The following is a 22,350-nucleotide window of genomic DNA, read 5'->3' as shown; positions in this document are numbered from 1 at the left end:
TGTTCATGATAATGCATGATAAGTGCTATGAACAAGGAAAAGGCAGACCCACTTTAGGCTGCATGGGGTCAAGGCAGGTCCCCATGAGTAAGAGTCAGAGAAGAATGAGCAGGAAAAAACCAGCACATGCCTGATGGGGAGAGGAGTCCAGGCTCCATACCAGGCCTCACTCAGGTGGGAAGAACTGGGTGAACACGAGGAACAGAAGGAAGGCCCAGTGGATGCCAGAGGGGCTCGCAAGAGGCCAGAGGTGTAGAGACTAATTAGGACAGTCAGGAAAGATGTGAAATGATAAAGGCCTTCCACATGACCCACAGCCTCTCTTCCAACTCAAGACATTCCCTGAGTCCCAGTGGCATGTTCCAGGGAGGAATCACAGCTGAGGTTGGGGAGAGTGACACAGGTAGTAAAGACGTATCTTTTATTTTTTTACTTAAATACTTTGCCGACAAAGGTTCGTATGGTCAAAGCTATGGTTTTTCCAGTAGTCATGTATGGATGTGAGAGTTGGACCATAAAGAAAGCTCAGTGCCAAAGAATTGATGTTTTAAACTGTGGTGTTGGAGAAGACTCTTGAGAGTCCCTTGGACTGCCAGGAGATCAAACCAGTCAATCTTTAAAGAAGTCAATTCTGAATATTCATTGGAAAGCCTGATACTGAAGCTGAAGCTCCAATACTTTGGCCACCTGATACAAAGAGCCAATTCATTGGAGAAAAGACGCTGATGCTGGGAAAGATTGAAGGCAAGAGGAGAAGGGGACGACAGAGGATAAGATGGTTGGATGGCATCACTGACTCAGTGGACATGAGTTTGAGCAAGCTCTGGGAGATGGTGAAGGACAGGGACGCCTGGTGTGCTGCAGTGCATGGGTGGCAAAGATTCAGATACCACTGAGACTGAACAACCAGTGTGGCCTGGCACAACTCAGTTGCCTGGTCCATAAAATGCAGATAACAGTATTCTTTGTAGAGAGTTGTAGAAAAGATTGCATAGGGATCAGCAAAATGAGTGAAGGGCATCAAAGGTGGAAAATTCCAGTTATAAAATAAGTCATGGGAATGTAACACACAGCATGGCAACTATAGTTAATAATACTATATATATATATATATATATTGCATGTTTGAAAGTTGCTAAAAGGAGATTTAAAAAATCTTCATCCAAGGGGAGGGGTGGGGTAATTTTTTTTGGTAACTACAAATAGTGAGGGATGTTAACTAGATTTACTGAGTAATCATTTTGCAACGTATACAAATATTGAATCATTATGTTGAGCTCCTAAAATTAATATAATGCTATGCCAATTACACTGCAAAAAAAGACAAGCCAAAACAAGCCTGCAGATAAGTGGAAGTAGCCGTCTCGTCCAAGGAGGGTGTTCAATAAATGGTTGTCGCTCTTTTCGTTGGGAGGAAAGAAGTAATTTGTAAGGCAATCGAGGAAGTATTCAGTAGAATCTACCGGGTGTCTGGACAAGCCTTGGGGGTGGAGTCGGAGGTTCCAACAGGAGCCGGGTTTCAGCCGGGGCAGTTGTGTGTGGGTGAGGCCACCAAGAGAGAAAGGGACTGCGAGGCGGGGGATGGGGTGCACTTGTTGAATGACTCACGCGAGGAAGCGAGGGGCGGGGCGCCACGGGGGCGGAGCGAGAGGAAGAAAGAGGCGGAGGGAAGCTCCAGAGCACAGGCGAGGTCCTGGAAGCGAGCGCGGTAAGGGGACCACGATAAGGGCTCCCGGGGGTCGCCAGGGGCGGGCGCGGGCACCCGGGAAGCCGGAGCATCCGAGGTGCAGCCACGGCCGCACAGGGTGGCGAGCTTGGCTGGGCGCGCGAGGGAGACGCGGCCTGCGAGGAGATCCTCAGCCCCGCGGGTGTGCCCACTTGAGGGGTGGGGGCAGGTAACAGCGGGTGCGATAGCGACAGGGGGTGGCCTTCTTTGACTACATGACTTCTGGGGTCCTCAGGACGGTGGTACTTAGCCTAGAATCGCCCCTTACTGGCCCGGCTCCGGATGCGACCCCGATGGCAGCAATTTCCTGCAAGCTGATCCCGCTCCACCCCCAACCCCACTCCCAGTCCCTGCTCCCCTACCAGAAAGTGCAGGGACCCTCCCTAGCTGTGTCCGATCGCACGCCCTCACCCCCCTATCCTGCCGATCGCCTCCCTCCCACTGCCCACCCGTCAGGACTTCTGCCACCTCACCCCCAACAACTAAAGAAGCAGAGGGACCCCAAACCAGATCTGGGCATAGGGTGGGGGCTGCACCTTTAGGCAACACCCTGAGAAGCCCAGCTTAGATGTGGACTGAAGGCTAGATGGGTGTGAAGGGACTTCACCACCAAAGCCCAGTTGTAGTGTTTTTGCTTCCGGATTTGAGGCAATGGCCTAACTAGGCAAAGATAATCTAATTTGGCCTTATGTCAGCAAAGACTTCCTGGAAGTCCTCAAGAAATAGGGTGCTCAGTGTTCTGACAGCTGCCCCTTACTGCTCACACACTCACTGTGTGCTGGTTGTGGAGCTGCCGACTTGTGGACCTCACCCTTCATCCTTGTACTAGCCCCTTAAGGTCCATTACCCGCACTTGGCAGTTGAGAAGCTGTGGCACAGACACTTCAAGTTACTTACCCCAAAGCCAGGCTACCAAGTAGTCAGGATCTGAACTCAGGTCTTCCTGATTCCAAGACTTTCCACCGTAGGGCATCATACTCCCGCTATAATAACATCAAGCACCGAAAGTGAAACTTGGTCAAGTATGGATTCCCTTGGCTGATATTCCTGGCAGCTTAGTAGGAAACTGAATTGTGTATGAAAATATGTTCATTTTGCATGAAAGTCAGTGGTTGTCATGGAGTCTGGACCTGCAGAGGACAGTGGCCCATTGACTGGGCAGGAGGTTGGGTAGGGTTCATGGTCCACCTGGACTATGCCCGTTGTTCTGAGCCACATGACACTGATGATTTATTTCTTCCTCAGACACTTTTCCACTTTGTATCAGCTCTTCTTTCTCAGTCCTCTCCTTGGCCTGTTGTTCTTCCTCCTGTTGGTATTCCCTTGGCCTCGATGTTCACATTCTCCAGTACTCTTCTTACACAATTTTATTCCTGTTTCCTACTTTACCTATCATTTCCTAGATGGCAACTTCCAAACTGATCTTTCCAGCCTACTCTTAATCTGTAACTCTAGACTCAAATCCTCAAATATTCTAATCCCTAATGGTTAATTCCAATGTATGCCCCCACAGGCACCCAAATCCAACATTTCCAGATGCAAAATTATCATCTCTAGCCTTCCCACAAGGGTCTTGGTTCAGGCCTCTTGACTTCATTCCCTAGACTATGATAGCACTTTCCAATCTGGTCTCCCTGCCCCTGGAGTCCATCCACTCTCCACAGGCCGTCTTGAAAGCTCAAGAGTCTTAGTCTTTGGTGTCTTCAGATCTAACCAGAGAGAACATGCCTTTTTTCCTCTCCTTCCTCAGCACCCTGTGCCTACCTCTAGGGAAGACTTCTACATGTTGTATAACTGCCTGTCTTCCCTGTAGACTGTGAGTTACTTTAGTATTGATGTCGTCTTCTTTTGTAGCCTTTGGTCTGGCACATAATAGACACTCAGTAAATATTTGTGTAAGTTAATGACCTGGTAATGAATTGAAATTTTTCAGGGTAGTTTATAAGTCTTAAGGGCTTCCCTGGTGGCTCAGATGGTAAGTAATCTGCCTGCAACATAGGAGACCCGGGTTGGATCCCTGGGTTGGGAAGATCCTCTAAAGAAGGGAATGGCTACCCACTCCAGTATTCTTGCTTAGAGAATTCCATGGACAGAGGGAGCCTGGTAGGCTACACAGTCCATGGGGTCACAAAGAGTCAGACACGGTCGTGACTGACACTGTAGGTTGTAAAACATTTCACTCTGCCTTCTTTGACATCTCACTCCACTCCACCTCTGATCTGTCACCATCAGTCTGTTAGTATGTGTGTGTGTGTTGCTGGGGAAGGAGCATTAGAAAGTGAGTTTGCAGGTGGTTGGAAGTTAAGATTAATGACAAAATGAAAGTAAGTTTTCCAAATAGGGGTGTTGATCCTAAGGGTGTTTTATGGTTGACATAAATGTTCTATCACTGCACAGTGACTCTTATACTTTCCTTAGATAGTGGGTCAACAAGGAAGCTGAGTCCACTCAACTAGAAGAGAAGCGAAGACAAGGTCATCATGGCTTCAGTGTCCACACATGAAAACCAAGAAAAAGGTCCCCATTTGCCACCACCAAGCAAGCAGGTATGTATTTATAATTTGAAGTCTGCCATCTAAAGAGGAATATCATACAGGACTTCCCCTTAAACCTCATCCTTGATCAATTGTCTTACTTTCCTCTGCCTGGCACTTTGTAGGATAAGCTCAAGGAAAATAGAACAGAGAGGGAAAGTATGTTTCTGGCTGTCTTGAAAAGGAGACTTTTATTTACAAAATCTTTTCTTTACTCTTCCCTGTTTAGAATTCAACTTAACTAACTCTTCTATAGGTTGTCAGTGACTGAAGAGGTTTCCTTTAGCAGAGCAAAACTCTTTATTGAATCTAACAGAATGCTACATGATGCATGCTTTTTATATTTCTGTTACCAAGGCTAATCATGCTAAGGATATGCTGCTGACTGTAGTTACTGTTCAAGATGGCAGAGCCCTGAACTACTAAATTAGTCATCAGATTGAGAACCCAAGTGTTAACTGGGGCACAGTTTTTCAGCTTGTTGAGAATGAAGATTGTGTGTCTTGGGGACACATGAATGAAGAAAAGAGAAGGTATTGTGATAGGTAAATAGAGTTCATGTTCTCTGAGGTCAACTTTTCAAGCTAAAAATGGGTTATGGAGATTATATTTAAGAGCAAAGCTTAGGAGAGGCAAATAGACAAATGATATCATGTCACAAGGAAAAGAATTTAGACACCCAAGTTGCCTCTGTGAAATGGAGAGCCATAAAACATTTATGGCTCTACAGAAAAGGCTCACCAGAGCTCCCTGAGGACACTCTCTGCTGGTACTTCAGTCTTGACTGCAGGACTCACAGCAGCTGTGATAGTCGGGTTCCCTGACCCTGCATGTGTGTGTTTAGGGGAGGGGAAGGAGAGAGATGCTTATTTCTGCCACAGGCAGAACCAAGAAGAAATATTTACACTGGGGGAAGGAGGAGTGTTTGCTGAGCTAACATAAGTGGAGCATAAGAGCAGGTCCTTCTCTGGTTGCTGTGGCTCACCCTGACCACTGCTTCCGCGTGCTGCACTGGGGGAGCTGTAGAGGAAGAAGAGAGGACTTGCCTGCTTGGGTGGTAGGTAGAGCTCTGAAGGCACTGGCACCACAGGGTCCTTGTACCTCACCATCATGCACGTAAAGTGCTTGGCACAGTGCCTGGCCCAGGGGCAAGTGTTTGAGAAATGGTAATCACCATTCACACTGACATCTACTACAGAAAGTCCAAAAAGACCATTTGCAAAATCAACAGGGTGAACTTCAAAAGCCATAGACTTCACCTCAACAAGAAAATCACTAAAATTCCAAGAGATAAAAGGAAAAGGACCTACATAAGTAATTCACAAACAAGGAAATATAAGTGTGATTTAAGGAAAAATTTCAATAAAGTTTGTTTCTAAAAAACAAATGAATCACCCACAGAATGGGAAAAATTATTTATGAATTATATGTCTGATAAGGGTTTAGTATCCATAATATATAAAGAGCTCTTACAACTCAACAACAGAAAGACAACCTAATTTGAAAAAATGAGCAAAGGGCTTGATTAGGTATTTCTCCAAAGAAGATATACACATGGCCAAAATTCTGATGAAAAGATACTTAATGGAAAATGCAAATCACAACCACCATTTCACAACCACTAGCATGACCATAATCAAAAACAGAAACAATTTAGTTTTTTTAGTTTAAACAAATTAAATAGTTTATATTAAAAGCATTTAATGTGCTAATTTTAAAAAATAAATACTGGGGTTCACCCCCTGGTAAGGGAACTAAGATCCCATAAATTGCACAGTGCAACTAACAGAAAAGAAAGAAAACAGAAAATAACAAGTGTTGACAAGGATATAGAAAAATTGAAAACCTCATACATTGTTGCTGGGATTGTAAAATGGTGCAGCTCCTGTGGAAAACAGTTTGGCAGTTCCCCAATAAGTTAAACACAGAGTTACAACATGGCCCAGCAGAGCGGAAAACTAAAACTTGTACAGGAATGTTCACAGCAGCATTATTCACAATAGTCCGACAGTGGAAACAGTCCAGATACCCATCAATGGATGAATGGATAAACAGAATGTGTTATGTGCATACACTGGAACATTACTGAGCCATAAAAAGAAATGAAATACATATTACATCGTGCATGAACCTTTGACACATTACACAAAGGAAAAGAAGCTAACCACACAAGGTCACATGCAGTATGATATTGTTTGTACAAAATATCCAGAATAGGCAGATCCAAAAGGCAGATTAATGGTTGCTAGGTGATTAGGGAATGAGGAGAGACTCTTCAATGGGTATGGAATTTCCTTTGAGGGTGATGAAAAAGTTCTGGAACTAGATAGATATGGCTGCACAATATTATAGATATACTTAATGCCATTTGTTGTCTGCTTTTTATTGTATACGATGGTTAAACACATTTTTGTAAACCAACTATACTTTAATATAGAAATTTTTTTTAAATAAAGTATACCAGAGTATGAAAAAAATTTTTAAGTAAAATGGTTAAAATGGTAACTATTACGGGTATTTTACCATAATAAAAATTTAATGAGTCACTGAACAACAAAAGATTACAGCCCAAGGAGTGAGTAGCATTGCAGGGGAAGCGTGCAGAGGCTAGATGAAGAAAATGTGGGGACTTCCCTGGTGGTCCAGTGGCTAAGACTCTGAGCTTCCAATGCAGGGGGCCAGGGTTCAGTCCCTGGTCAGGGAACTAGAGCCCGCATGCCACAACTAAGAACTGGTGCCGCCTAGTTAAATAAATATTTAAAAAAGAAAATGTGGCCTCAGCAGTAATGCATTCTGACCAGATATCTGCTTCATGCTCGCTACACCATGAATCACTGTTTGCTTCTCAAAAAAATTCTTTTCTTGCTCAAGTTCACCCAGCGCTTGCATCTGCAAAGCACTGGCTGAAACCGGCTATTGCTCAGTGCTGGCAGCCGGGATCCAAGGCACACATGCTGTGAGACCAGAGGGAAGAGACCTCCTTGCCCTCCTCGGGGGGAAATAGAACAGATGCTTTCCTGATGATTTCAGTCAACTCATCATGTAACTTCCCTTGCAGAGTCTGTTGTTTTGTCCAAAATCAAAACTGCACATCCACAGATCAGAGATTTCAAAGATTATCCGGGAATGTCAAGAAGAAAGTTTCTGGAAGAGAGGTAATCGCACCCCTCTTAATTGTCGTTAACACTGTATTTGCTGCCTAATATAAACTGCCTAATATCATATTAGAATTATGGTAATGATTTTTTTTTTTTAGCAGGAACTTTGCATAATTCCGGGAAGAACGTTGGTATCTGAGGCTGTTTGGAATTTAAATCCATATTGAGACTTTTTTAAGGGCAGGGACAGTATCTGATGTAGGAGCTGTTTACCTTCCTTAGCAGAAAGTGATTCACCCCTAACACTTTCCTTCATGTGACCGAGAAAGTGAACCAGGAGTGTTAACTTAGAATTTCTTGAAAGAGTAGACCTTCCACAATTCCACTGGACTCTAACCTTCATCAAGTTCAGGTTCATTGCGCCCTCCTAGAGCCAAGCATGGTGCTTCACATATAAAAATACGTGAACCAGTTAAATATTTGTGGAATGAATGAAGAGTGGGAGCATTCTGTTAATACTTCCCTTACAGTGTCTTGAAATAACTTTTTCTGTCAAGTCTCTTTCTCTTTCTGGGCCTGCTTTATATAAGACAAGGGTGTGAATTCAGGCAGTGCATTAAAGTCCCATCTAATTTTAAAAATTCATGACTTTTCATTTGAAAATGTCATACCAGAGCCTGTAGATATAGTCCCAATATTGCTGGCATAGAGCTAATTTTACTTTGAAATACTCATTTTGATTTCTTAAATTATTCAAATCCAGTATCAGTTGTTTTGGAAATAACACTGTTTAGAAGTTGATATTTGCTATGCATTACTGATTATTGATTATGCTGCTAGAAATTGTTTTCTGATAACCCATGAGTAAGTAATTGAAGTAAGCCCCTAGTAGTTTAAAATTACAGTATGACTCATTTGCCTACCATCAGGTAGATAGATCTGAGTGGAAAAGCTGGTTGCTATTTGATTTGTCTTGGTTACTAGGAAGAGCTAGCAGCTAAGCCAAATCAAATAGTATATATAATCACTTCTCACTGCTTTGGGAAGAAGTCATTTGACACATTTTGACTAGAAACTGCTTTTGCCAGACCAATGTGTCTGTTTTTAAAAATCATCTCTAAACATTGCCCATGTTTACTGCGAATATAGTAATTTTCAGAAAATAAATATATCCAAATCGTGCAACAAAATGGCATTAGACAAAAGCAGGGCACTATCCTAAACAGGATGTGCAGTTTATTGTCCTTTTTTTAAAAAAACTTTTCTGCAGGATTGACATTTTCTAAATATACGGCTCACGGCAACTCCCAAATTCCCCAGCTCAGTGCACACACACATGAATGTGCCTGTGTTGTATGTAGTGATGAGAGAGATGATGCATGGTGGGTGTTGGAGATGGAATTGCAGGGAGTCTAGATTTTGTTATGTTAATGCTGTGCATTAGGTTGAGCGCCTGGGGCAGACCCCAAGAAAATTCTCCATGTGGTGCTTAATATTTGTCAAATAAGTAAAATAACAAATGACTAAGATCTCACTGCCAAAGTAAGAAGAAAAAAACAGAGTAATTCTCCCTGACCTCTAGGGAAGGTGCCAAATTTCAAAATAACAATACTTAAGGGCTTTTTTGTTTTACAGCTCTGCCTTTTTCTCTTGTAAGCATGCTTGTCACCCAAGGACTGGTCCATCATGGTAAGTAAGAGTTGATATTTAGTAAATGTTTTAACTTAAGAAAATCCAGTTTTCTGTGGTCCTCCTGGCAGGTTTTGGTACAATACTTGGCATTTCTGTTTTGGTGAAGGATTTATTTATGCAGGCTTTAGACTGTTTCTAGTCTATGTCCCCATACTTCTTTCCCATAGATGTCCTCTTCCTTGGAATGAGTGACTGTGTTAGGTTACATGGCAAAGGGAAATTAAATTTGAAGATGAAATTAAGACTTCTTTATCCTTTTTGAATTTAAATGTTATAAAATGAAATAATAATGTCTTTATACATTACTTCCTAGGTTATTTAGCAGCAAATCCGAGATTTGGTTCATTGCCTAAAGTTGCACGTAAGTCATAGAAGTTAAAAAACAAAGATTCATTTTTATAAAAAGGTTATGTTTATAGTAACTGGAGATAGGAATGTCCAGGTCAATCTCTCTGAACACTAGTGTCCATTTTTTGCCACATTGCAGTTTTTTAGTTCATTCCACACTTTCTGACAGAAAGCTGAGCAGTAGGGACTTCACCTTAGTCCTCTCTGAAGCGTGGCCTAGGAGGGCCTGGCTGGAGACACAAGAGGACATTGCCAGCAGAGCCTCTGAACAACAGCTCCACAAGGGATTTTAATTTTTTATTTTGGCCAATCTTTTCCAAATATTTTCTATAATGGACATGATAAATGAAGAGTTTTTTAAAATCAGGGCTTTCTGATGACGTTGTTGTTTAGTTGCTAAGTCATGTCCGACTTTTTTGCCACCCCATGGACTATAGCCCTCCAGGCTCCTCTGTCCATGGGATTCTCCAGGCAAGAATACTGGAGTGGGTTGCCATTTTCTCCTCCAGGGGCTCTTCATAACTCAGGGATTGAACCTGAGTCTCCTACACCAGCAGGCAGATTCTTTACCACTGAACCACCAGGGAAGCCCATTTTCTAATATACATTTACCATAAACTTAGGCTTTCACCTTCTTGCACTGATTATACAGAGACCTTTTATGTCCACAGAAGATACATTCTGGTGTACCATCCAAAACCTCATTCCCGGCAGGAATAACAGGTTAGAAATGTTTTCCATGGTCCTGCCTCGTGACCTCCCTCCCCTGCCTGCAAGATAATGTGGCTCCCCATACTCCATCCATACAGAGAATTAAGGGGTCTCCTACCTAGTGATTTGGAGGCTACCCAGAGCCACAACCCAAGTCCCACCTCTCCCTTCCTGGGTGACCTCACAGACTTGTCTGCCAGTTGGGCCACCCTCTGGCTGCCCATGTCAGAGCATCACCTTGGCTTGCTGTAACCTGGCCCTTCTATCTCCAGTTCAAAACTGAGGAGATCAAAAAGTCTCTAGTTCCCAATCCTGCTCTTTAATAGAGAGCTTCATTCCCAGAGTTTTTGTTCATTGATTTAGTAAGGTACTTTTGATATAAGAATTATTGCTGTTAATAAAGAAAGTTCTAGCAGACAATGCAGGAGGTTCCAAATATTTAAATTGTTTATCTTTCCTAACCTGCTTTTACAGTTGCTGGTATCTTAGGATTTGGCCTTGGAAAAGCATCATATATAGGAGTGTGCCAAAGTAAATTCCATTCCTTTGAAGGCCAGCTTCGTGGAGCTGGTTTCGGTCCAGGGCATAACAGGTTTGTACTCTGTTTGGTTAAGGGATTATAATTAAGGTAACTATTAAAAAGTAAATGAAAGGTCATTCAACCATTTGTAATATTAAAATAGTTTCTAACATTGATATGTTGAAAAAAATTCAAAGTTTGAGTTGTTGCTATTCAACTTCATTAATAATTATGATTTAACTGAGTTACCTATTTTGTTTGCTCATCAAACATTTAGTAAGTACCTACTACCTTCAAGGCATTGTACAAGTGTCTACTGCTGCTGCTGCTGCTGCTGCTGCTGCTGCTGCTGCTAAGTTGCTTCAGTCATGTCCGACTCTGTGTGACCCCATAGATGGCAGCCCACCAGGCTCCCCCCTCCCTGGGATTCTCCAGGCAAGAACACTGGAGTGGGTTGCCATTTCCTTCTCCAGTGCATGAAAGTGAAAAGTGAAAGTGAAGTCGCTCAGTCGTGTCCGACTCTTAGCGACCCCATGGAGTGTAGCCTACCAGGCTCCTCCATCCATGGGATTTTCCAGGCAAGAGTACTGGAGTGGGGTGCCATTGCCTTCTCCAGTACAAATGTCTAATGAATGCCTTAATCAGCCAACACAGCTTCTACCGTCACAAGATTACACAAGTTTAACCAGGATTCTCAATTGCAAGACTTCTCAGAGCCTTTACTATTAATATAAGTTGTGATGCTCATGAGGGGATACAAGCAGTAGGCCTCTGGAGTTAGCCACATTACCTCTGCTGTTAGAGTCGCTGGGTTCAAAAGCAGTTCTGTTTACTTACTAACTTGTGTGACCTTGGACATGTTTCTTAAATTCTCAAATCTTCAGTTTTCTCATCTGTATAAAATGGCCACCAGAATTTTTTTATGGGATGTTATAAGGAATAGGAATGATTGCTTATGACACTCAGTGAGTGCTCAGTGAATAATAACTATTTCTATCATGGTACTATAGGACTGCTGTTGGGGACACCTTACTCTAAACACCCCATACTTGTTTGAAAGGCAGCACGGCATGCTGACAACAACATTGGACAGGAAGATCATTGTTGGCCTTCTAGTGGATGAAATTCCAGGAGTCTAAAACCGAGAAACAACTCCAATTATTCCTGAGAAAACAAAAGCTTGAAAACTTTAGCTTAGAAAATACTTCTAAATAATCTAAAATACGATGCAAATGAATTTATTTACAAAACAGAAATAGACTCAAAAACATAGAAAATAAACTTATGGTTACCAAAGGGGAAAGGGGGTAAGAATAAATTGGGAGATTGGGATTAACAGATGCACAATTACTATATATAAAATAGATAAACAACAAGGTCTTACTGTATAACCCAGGGAACTATATTCAATATCCTGTAATAAGCCATAATAGAAAATAATATGTATATAAACATATGTATTAGAGTAGGCAATGGCAACCCACTGCAGTATTCTTGCCTGGAGAATCCCAGGGACAGAGGAGCCTGGTGGGCTACAGTTGATGGGGTTGCAAAGAGTCGGACACGACTGAGCAACTAAGCACAAACATGTATATGGAGAACTGAGTCACTTTGCGTACACTAGAAACTAACACAACGTTGTCAATTAGCTATATATCAATTAAATTTTTTTTAATCCCTGAATAATATTGTGTTCAGACGAGAGCTTCCAGTGTCAAAGTACAAAACAACATTTTTGCTTCTGTTTTAGGCACTGCCTGCTTACCTGTGAGGAATGCAAAACAAAGCATGGATTAAGTCAGGAGAGAAGTTCACAGCCTTCAGCTTCCTAAACTCTGTGTGTGGGCACCGAAGCCTTGAAGAGCATCTGAATTTGTGTACCTTTAAAATGTCAAGTGTACTTTAAAATAACTTGCATATTGTGGAACAGCAACATTGTGATTCTCTTGCTCTATTGAAATGCTTTCCTGTTAATTCTCAATTGAATTGAGCATTCCATGTTTTCTGCTGTTTAAGAACATGTTGGGAGCATTCATACACCAAATAGCATTGCATTGCACTCTCACCTCCTTACAGCTAAATGAAAGAGTTTGAAGTCTTCTCTGATTCACCCCCATTCACCCCCATTTCACTCTTGCTTTTGTTCAGGGTTTTAAGATCTCTGATAGAGAACAGGAATGAACGCTGAGAAACTTGGGAAATCATGCCCAAAGAAAACCAATGTGTATGGAGGTAGAAATACAGAACTACAAGGAAGACTGTGTCTATGGGAAGTGGTTTCTAAAATGTAGGAGCCAAGCTTTTCTAACTTAATGGAAAATATTTCATTTGAGAGCATCGCAATACAAATCAGCTGTCCTTTTAGTGACCTTAGCGATTTCGTGTCTGCCCGGTATGGTGAAGTTTTGGAAAAGCTGGTTGTTTTAGGTTACTTGCTTAGCTCATGGTCAGTTCTCGAGAACTGGGGCTCTTTTATATGCTGCTCGTGGCTTAAAAGAATAAACAAAACTTCTCCAAATGTCCCTCCGGAGCAGTTTGCATATTTCTGGGAAGAATCACTGGAAGAATTAATTCAGAGACTGATAAACTTCAGGGTTTTAAGGGAGCTCAGAGGGAGCCAATCCAACCCCAAGAGTTGCATTCCTATTCTCATGCCAGGTTTTTTTTGCATGAAGACAAACTCTTCCACTGGGGACCCTTTGTCTTTGTTAGGTTGTCTGAGCCCTACGTGAACATTTCTGCATCTTTGTACTTTCTCAGGAAAATGCTGTATATATGTGTCACCATTCATTTAATGAAGGTGTGTGTATGTACACTTTACATTTTACTTAATTCATCTTGAAAACTGTATCATGGAGGTAAAAAGGAAAACCTCATTGAAAGTTAATGCTTAAAAATAAAAAAATTCAAAGAGAAAAAAATTAATGCTTGATATATATTTTATTTTCTACATCAAAAATATTTAGAAGTTTTTATTTTTACATGGATAGTAAGTGTATGAAATGGAGTAATTTTGACCATGTCTCTTTTTATATTGTGGGCTTCTCTTATGGCTCATATGGTAAAGAATCTGCCTGCAATGCAGGAGACTCCGGTTTGACACTGGGGTAGAGAAGATCCCCTGTAGAAGGAGATAACAACCCACTCCAGTTTTCTTGCCTGGAGAATCCCATGGGCAGAGGAGACTGTTAGGCTATAGTCCATGGGGTTGCGAAGAGTCAGACACAACTGAGCAACTAACACTCACACACTTTTATATTACATATCCTGGGTTTTCTTCCTGTCAATAAAATTCTGTTTGTGTAAATCAGGATGCAGAGCCAATATCCTGGGTTCTTTGGGTGCAGTTTGACTCCTGGTTCTGACAACTAGCAATTGATGACTCTGTGTTATCTCAGCTATTAGCAGAAACTCAGAATTGGGCACATTTATTTCCTGTGTTCCAGAAAATGAATTCCCAGGGATCAGAGTATTTTCACATTGTTAAGCACAGCAAGTCAATGTGAAAACCCATCTTGGGGCAGTGGGGAAGGATGAATCTATTATTGCTGAAAGGGAACATTATGCTTATTGCTGACAACTTCATAGTCCTTCTGACTCCAATTGGGTTTATGGTTTGGGCTCTCTGATTTTCCTAAGTGGATAAGTTTCTTATTGAAACAGTTTATCACAGTGATCTTAGTGCAAAAGAAAATCAATCAGGGAAAAAACCTCGAAGGTCAGCCAATAATTCTTGAATATTTTGCTGCATTATCTGTTGTGTTTATTAGGAAACAGGTGTCTGAGGGTGGCTCTGTTTTTGCAGGAAAGATTTAAAGGAGCAGCATTTGTCTGTTAGCATTTAGCAGTTATCAACACTCACCAACAAAGTGATCATAAGTTTTTGAAGCAGTATTTTCATGATTTACAACCAAAACCTTGGCAAAGAACAAGATAAAATTGTACATAAATTTGCATAAAGGAAAGAACTGAAGAGACTACATGGTAAACATTGGATATCTAACCAGCTTCCTTGGCAAAACTTTCCTTATTCCTTACTGGACTGATGTTCAAGAGTGAAGAAAATGGAAAGTTTTCACATTTGGTTTTTGGAATTTAAAATGTAATGTTTAGATACTGCAAAGAAATATAGGAAAACAATAAAATGGGAAAGACTAGAGAAAAGTAGAGATACCAAGGGAACATTTCATGCAAAGATAGGCACAATAAAGGACAGAAATGGTAGAGACCTAACAGAAGCAGAAGATATTAAGAGGTGGCAAGAATACTCAGAAGAACTGTATAAAAAAGATCTTGACCACCCAGATAATCACAATGGTGTGATCACTCACCTAGAGCCAGACATCCTGGAATGCGAAGTCAAGTGGGCCTTAGGAAGCATCACTATGAACAAAGCTAATGGAGGTGATGGAATTCTAGTTGAGCTATTTCAAATCCTAAAAGATGATGCTGTGAAAGTGCTGCACTCCATATGCCAGCAAATTTGGAAAACTCAGCAGTGGCCACAGGACTGGAAAAGGTCAGTTTTCATTCCAATCCCAAAGAAAGGCAATGCCAAAGAATGCTCAAACTTCCACACAATTGCACTCATCTCACATGCTAGTAAAGTAATGCTCATAATTCTCCAAGCCAAGCTTCAACAATACGTGAACCATGAACTTCCAGGTGTTCAAGCTGGTTGTAGAAAAGGCAGAGGAACCAGAGATCAAATTGCCAACATCCACTGGATCACTGAAAAAGCAAGAGAGCTGCTTTATTGGCTACGCCAAAGCTTTTGACTGTATGGATCACAATAAACTATGGAAAATCTTTAAAGAGATGGGAATACCAGACCACCTGACCTGCCTCCTGAGAAATCTGTATGCAGGTCAGGAAGCAACAGTTAGAACTGGACATGGAACAACAGACTGGTTCTAAATCGGGAAAGGAGTACATCAAGGCTGTATATTGTCACCCTGCTTATTTAACTTATATACAGAGGACATCATGAGAAATGCTGGGCTGGATGAAGCACAAGCTGGAATCAAGATTGCTGGGAGAAATATCAATAACCTCAGATATGCAGATGACACCACCCTTATGGCAGAAAGCGAAGAGGAACTAAAAAGCCTCTTGATGAAAGTGAAAGAGGAGACTGAAAAGTTAGCTTAAAACTCAACATTCAGAAAACTAAGATCATAGCATCTGCTCCCATCACTTCATGGTAAATAGATGGGGAAACAGTGGAAACAGTGCCAGACTTTATTTTGGGGGGCTCCAAAATCACTGCAGATGGTGACTGCAGCCATGAAATTAAAAGACGCTTGCTCCTTGGAAGGAAAACTATGACCAACCTAGACAGCATATTCAAAAGCAGAGACATTACTTTGCCAACAAAGGTCCTTCAAGTCAAAGCTATGGTTTTCCCAGTAGTCATGTTTGGATGAGAGAGTTGGACTATAAAGAAAACTGAGCGCTGAAGAACTGATGCTTTTGAACTGTGGTGTTGGAGAAGACTCTTGAGAGTCCCTTGGACTGCAAGGAGATCCAACCAGTCCATCCTAAAGGAAATCAGTCCTGAATATTCATTGGAAGGCCTGATGCTGAAGCTGAAACTCCAATACTTTGGTACCTGATGCTAAAAACTGACTCATTTTAAAAGACCCTGAAGCTGGGAAAGATTGAAGGCAGGAGGAGAAGGGGACAACAGAGGATGAGATGGTTGGATGGCATCACCAACTCAATGGACATGGGTTTGAGTAAACTCCAGGAGCTGGCGATGGACAAGGAAGCCTAGCATGCTGCAGTCCATGGGATCACAAAGAGTCAGATATGACTGAGTGACCAAACTGACTGAGATACTTTATTCGTGGATGTACCTATAAGAAGAGACAAACGATATGTGAAATCAACAAGTGTTGTTCTGCATGTGTATTTTTAGATAACATGGTAAAATGTTCTTAACTGTGGTATGCGTACATGCTAGGTTGCTTCAGTTGTGTCTGACTCTTTGCAACCGCATGTCTGTAAGTTTGCCAGGCTCCTCTGTCCATGGGATTTCCCAGGCAAGAATACTGGAGTGTGTTGCCATTATCTCCTCCAGAGGATCTTCCCAACCCAGAGATCAAACCCATATGTCTTATGTATCCTGCATTGGCAAGCAGACTCTTTACCACTAGCACGATGTGGGAAGCCCATTAATAGTGGAGAAGGGCAGTAATGAGAATAAGGATGATCCTCATCCAATCAGAAAACAGCATTGAAGTGATTTATTTTACTCCCATGTGACACTTCCTGAATATACATTAGAAGGACTGATACTGAAGCTGAAACTCCAGTACTCTGGTCACCTGATAGGAAGAACTGACTCACTGGAAAAGGCCCTAATGCTGGCAAAGATTGAGGGCAGGAGGAGAAGGGGATGACAGAGGATGAGATTATTGGATGGCATCACCGACTTGATGGACATGAGTTTGAGCAAGCTCCAGGGGGGTTGGTGATGGACAGGGAAGCCGGGCATGCTATAGTCCATGGGTTTGCAAAGAGTCAGACACGACTGAGTGATGAACTGAACTGACACTCCAGTGATGCCAGAAGTGTGTTTCTGTCTTAGGTAACATATGTATGGATGACTAGAAAGGACTCTATAAAAGATATTTTAAATTCTGAGACATTGCTTAAACGTTCCACCCAGTATTAGCTAGGGTGACCATTTGTTTCTAAATTTTGCTTCGGTGTGATCCTGAAGTTCAAAAGTTATTGCTGGAGTTTAACTATATTCTACATGAAATAAACATCTCACAATTTAAAAAATAGTAGCAAAATCCTCTTATGTCTGATTCATTTACCAAAGTACATCATAATTTCCAGAATTTTCAATATATATTGTTATCTATCTATAACTATATATAGATATACTGTATACAATGCTAATGTATTTTCTAAATTCTCATTTAAGCAAAGATTTTCTCTTCCTGTGCTGTCAGAATGATTCTCCTAGTTTCTGTTAACATTGTGATAGTAATGATACTTATCTTGAATGACTTAAGTAATGAAAATGTCATGTAGGTAATTTTCTTACTATTCAACAATGGAATTTGCTAATCAACAGAAAACATTTTCACTTTGAAACTCTACACCCAAATCTGAACTATAAAATCTGATTTCATAGACATTTATAGCGTTGTAGAGATTTTAGTGATTAACCCAGAGGCTTCAAAGTCTGGGACCAAAACGTGTGGTTGTGTGAAGCTGGACCAGTGGCGTATTATACACTAGCATATTCTTCACTTCCACACACATGCAATAATAGTTGCACCATTAAAGTCAAGGACTTTTAGTTCCTCCTCAACGTGTGTAGCTAATACTCTGAGTCATGTCCTTTGGGATGTTTCAAAGATACTAAAACTCCTAGCAGGTGGGAGAAGTTAACTGTATGCTGCCCACAAAACACACAGACCTCAAACCGTTGGAACCAGAAGGTTGATGATGTCAACTCCCGATTACCTCACCACCAACCAATCAGGCTAAGATCACCGCCTGTCTGCATCATGGTGGTTCGACCTGCTTCTGACCCAGATGCCAGAGGACTACACAGGGGAAAAAGGAGGTGGCACCAGGAAGAACCCTCCCTCTTTTCAGAAAAGCAATGCATATGCCTCCCCCTCATTAAACTTTCCCTAAAATCTTGCCTCAGTCATCCCCTACGTTAAGTTGATTTATGAACTAAGTTCCCATATCTCCATTCTCTGGCCATTGCAAAAGGCTTCAATTTCAGCTTTGAACTCATTTTTGACTGCATGAACCCCAATGGAAAAAGAACCTTCCTTACTGAGGCAGGGGCCTCTGCTGGGCTAGAGCCCAAGCGGGATCCTTATGACCTAATTCGGTAACAAATGGATGTTAGCTATGAGGTTAACAACTACTGCTGTAGTCCAAACCTGTGTGATTGTGTCATGTCTTTGGCCCACGCTAGGCTTTTCCCCATGATCTGCCTTCAAGTCTCATCTGCCTACTTTATGCTTACGCAGCTGGTCATTCTGAACTTCAGTATAACTCGTTATACACTTACCTCTTTTCAATTTCATGGAACTATTTTCAGACTCAACTATCTGTCCTTCTCAGTCCAAAATTTCTGATTAAAGTTTTGTGTCACCTGTACTGAAAACCAGTTTGACCCTTTGCTTTATTAATGTATAATATTCATGTTGTCTAAAAAATCTTTGACTAAAGGACCATCTTGAAGAATTTATATTATAAAATACTTGATTAGATTCTCTCATCTCTAGAAGTGGCTGGGGAAAGAATACGGATGGAAATGGGGAAGTGGCAAGAGAAGGAACCTGGGAGGTTGAAATTAATGATGGTGAGGAAAGAAAATATCAAAAAGGAAGCTCCCTGGGGCTTCCCTGGTGGTCCAGCGGTTAAGATGTCATGTTTCCACTGCGGGGGGCACAGGTTCGATCCCTGGTTGGGGAGCTAAGATTCTATGTCTCACACAACACGGCCAAAAAGTAGGGGGGCGGGGCGGGGGCGGGGGGAGGAAGCTTCCTAGCAGCGTTTTGAAAACCAGAGCTTATGATTTGGAAGCCCAGAAATGGCTTCATCCATTAACTCCACCAATATTTTTCAGGACTTTCAATATGCAAGGCAATGTGTTTGAAGACATAGGGATACATACATATATAAAATAATCCCTGCTTTCAAAGAGATTAGTGCAGGAGGTAAGATATTTAAATACATAGCTATAATACAATGTGATGCAATGTCTGCGTGAGATAGATACAAGCTAAATGCCTTTAGAATGCCAGCGGCAGAACTGGTCACTTCTGCTCCCCTTGTGATTGTATTACTGGCTCAATGTTTTTAACGACTCATTTATTTGGGTACGCTGGGTCTTACTTGTGGCACACAGGATCTTTTAGTTGAGGCAAGCAAACTCTTAGTTGCAGCATGAGATCTGGTTCCCTGACCAGGGATTGAACCTGGGTCCCCTGCATTGGAAGTACAAGGGAAGACCCTTGAGTAAGCCAATTCCTTCTCTCTCTTTACATGCAAGCTTCTTGTCATATAATTTTGTATTTCTCTCCCATTGTTAGTGGGATGCACTTACCTATGTCTTGACCTTGGACTTGTCCATATGACTTGCTTTAGGAAAAATATGAGGCAGAAATGAAGGTATGACAGTTCCAAATTTAGGCCTAGAGTGACCTGTTTCTACTTAGGTCTCTATTGTGTCCGTAAGAACATGCCTAATACTAGTTGCAGACACAATAGACTGATTTATCAGTTTCACAATTTTCTAAGATCTAATTCCTATAATAAATCTCTATCATTCAGAACAATTTTACTTATCAAACTCTTAATACAGAAACTGGGTAGCTGGACATAAGGAGCTGCCATAAAAACCTAAACATGTGGCACTAGTTTGGGAAACACATGGCAGATGGATACTGCAAGACCTTGAGGAGGTTTTCATAAAAACCTAAAGGGCTTGGATGAGGGTAAAAAGGAGGAATTATAGGGAATAAGGGAAAATGTTATTGGAAGCTGGAAGAGACCCTAACTGTGTAGTGAAAAGTCACCCGGTCGTGTCTGACTCTTTGTGACCCCATGGACTATATACAGTCCATGGAATTCTCTAGGCCAGAATACTGGAGTGGGTAGCCTTTCCCTTCTCCAGGGGATCTTCCCAACCCAGAGATCGAACCCAGGTCTCCTGCATTGCAGGCGGATTCTTTACCAGCTGAGCTACAAGGGAAGATTGTGTAGCAGAGTTTAGCAAAACTGCTACCTGTGGTAAAATGGAAAATAAAAAAATACGTACCTAATAAACTTGATCTAGTGATTTCAGGTCAGTGCTGAGGATGTCACCTGGATTTTTCTAGCTTTGTAAGTAAAATGAGAGGAGAAACCTTACATAAGGAACAAATGTGATTTGGAGAAAACATAAAAGCTCAGAAGAGTCTTTTAAGCCAGGAAAGTGTTCTCATATACAGAAATAGCTTCCAGGCAAAGGTCAAATTCAGAGAAGGGCACCAAGACTTCCTTTCAGATCTGAGAAAGATGACAGTGCCTCAGAACGTTTCAGACACAAATGGCCTTCTACAAGTCTTAAAGGTATAACTTTGAAGACCCTGCCCAAGGCTTCCAAGAATTTTAGGGAGGTCGTTCATCAGCCTCACAGGGAGGCCAACGTAGAAGAGACTATTTTAATAGACTTACAGGGGCATTTGTGTAATCGAGTGGACCTAAGAGCTCCACGGGTTTAAAAAATTTTATCAGCTTGGATAGGAATATAGACCTTGGAATCCCTAATTCCTAAGGGAAAGAGGCAGCTCGAGAGCACTATTCAATGGCAATCATGTGCTACCTTTGTGGGAAAGGATGACTCAGAGAGCAGGACCAAGAGCCCCAAGGGTTATGCCTAAATCCTAGTCAAAGCAACACAAGACTTGGCTGGGTTTAAGTGCCAAAGATAAGTGACTGCTGTATGCCTCTCATTCTCATTCACCCTTTAAAAAGGGAAGTCTAAAGAAGCAAGAATTTGGGACAAACAGGGAAGATTACTTCTAAGTTCATAGGTATTCAGACTGAGAGGAATGATACTCAGGGACCTTTACCTCATCCACACCTGGACCTGATTAGACAATAAGCTCCTAGACCCTGAGCTGTCACAGTGGAGTTCCGGAAAAAGTATGAGTTTATTTCGTGTGTGAGAATGGTGTGAATTATTGTGGTCAAATGGGGGCTGAAGAAAGCTCAGCATCTTCCATCCCATGTTTCTTTTTTTAAAAAACGTGACTGGGGGTGGAGTTTATGCTCCTGCCTTGAGGCAGGTTTACAAAAAATGCTTCGGGACTTCTGAGACAAGGTCAGAAAAAAAGGCGTTTCTGAAACGCTTGCTGCAGTCACACTAGAGCACTAATGATCAAGTCAACAGCCTAATGGCCTTGAGCACAACATGCAGTGGAGAGCCCACACTCTATGCAAAGAGACACAGCAAGGTCCTGAAGCTAAGAGAAGCCTGGCCAGGCCCCAGCCCAGCTGCCTGCTGTTTCCATTCTATCCAGCACCTGACTGCAAACCTCAGAGACCCAGAGCCCATTACTCAGCTGATCCTTCCTTAAATTCTGACACAGAAAAACTGAGACAATGAATTGTTGCTGTTTTAGGCCACAGTTTGGGGATGATTTGGAGCAGAACTAACTGAAATACTGTTTCTGGTGGAAATGTAATACAATTAAGTATAATTTAGATGAGACCACAATGTGGATGATTTGGAGCAGAACTAACTGAAATACTGTTTCTGGTGGAAATGTAATACAATTAAGTATAATTTAGATGAGACCACAATTTCACTTTCCATTCACCTGAACCAGAAACAAATATTAGGTCAATAATGAAGAAAATACAGTATACCAAATTTTTATTCCCCTGGAATTCGCAAATTTTTCAAACACCGCTTTTTTCAGGGCATTGGGCTATTCACTGTATGTTGCTTTATTTGAGTCACATTCTTTGTATAATTAAATATTCAGATAGATGACTTTATTTCCTATCCCTACAAAACTCTTTCTTATGATTGTACTTAAGAAGAGGGCAACCCACTCCAGTATTCTTGCCTGGAGAATCCCATGGACAGGAGCCTGGCAGGCTACAGTCCACAGGATTGCAGAGTTGGACACGATTGAAGCAATTTAGCACACAGGCAGACTAGAAACAATAAGACCATAAAATCAA

At 41.7% G+C, this 22,350-nt stretch overlaps 1 protein-coding gene across 4 annotated transcripts; it reads left to right on the top strand.

Moving 5' to 3' along the window:
- Positions 1 to 1,619: 1,619 nt before the first annotated feature.
- On the top strand, positions 1,620 to 13,554 carry OCIAD2 (OCIA domain containing 2). 4 transcript variants are annotated; one of them, XM_027544475.1, is made up of 8 exons: positions 1,620 to 1,708; positions 4,149 to 4,272; positions 7,319 to 7,415; positions 7,517 to 7,549; positions 8,994 to 9,047; positions 9,364 to 9,411; positions 10,584 to 10,701; positions 12,380 to 13,554. In XM_027544475.1, the coding sequence occupies exons 2-8, from the start codon at positions 4,207 to 4,209 to the stop codon at positions 12,459 to 12,461; spliced, it is 498 nt and encodes a 165-aa protein (XP_027400276.1). In that variant the 5' UTR covers positions 1,620 to 1,708; positions 4,149 to 4,206; the 3' UTR covers positions 12,462 to 13,554. The 4 variants fall into 4 exon arrangements, with proteins under 4 accessions (XP_027400276.1, XP_027400275.1, XP_027400279.1 ...); XM_027544474.1 differs by having other exon boundaries at positions 4,145 to 4,272; XM_027544478.1 differs by lacking the exon at positions 7,517 to 7,549.
- Positions 13,555 to 22,350: the final 8,796 nt, after the last annotated feature.

This window comes from Bos indicus x Bos taurus, chromosome 6, assembly GCF_003369695.1.
Source record: "Bos indicus x Bos taurus breed Angus x Brahman F1 hybrid chromosome 6, Bos_hybrid_MaternalHap_v2.0, whole genome shotgun sequence".
NCBI lineage: Eukaryota > Metazoa > Chordata > Mammalia > Artiodactyla > Bovidae > Bos > Bos indicus x Bos taurus.
Note: the sequence above shows the minus strand (reverse complement) of the source record. Positions and strands in the feature narration are given on the sequence as shown.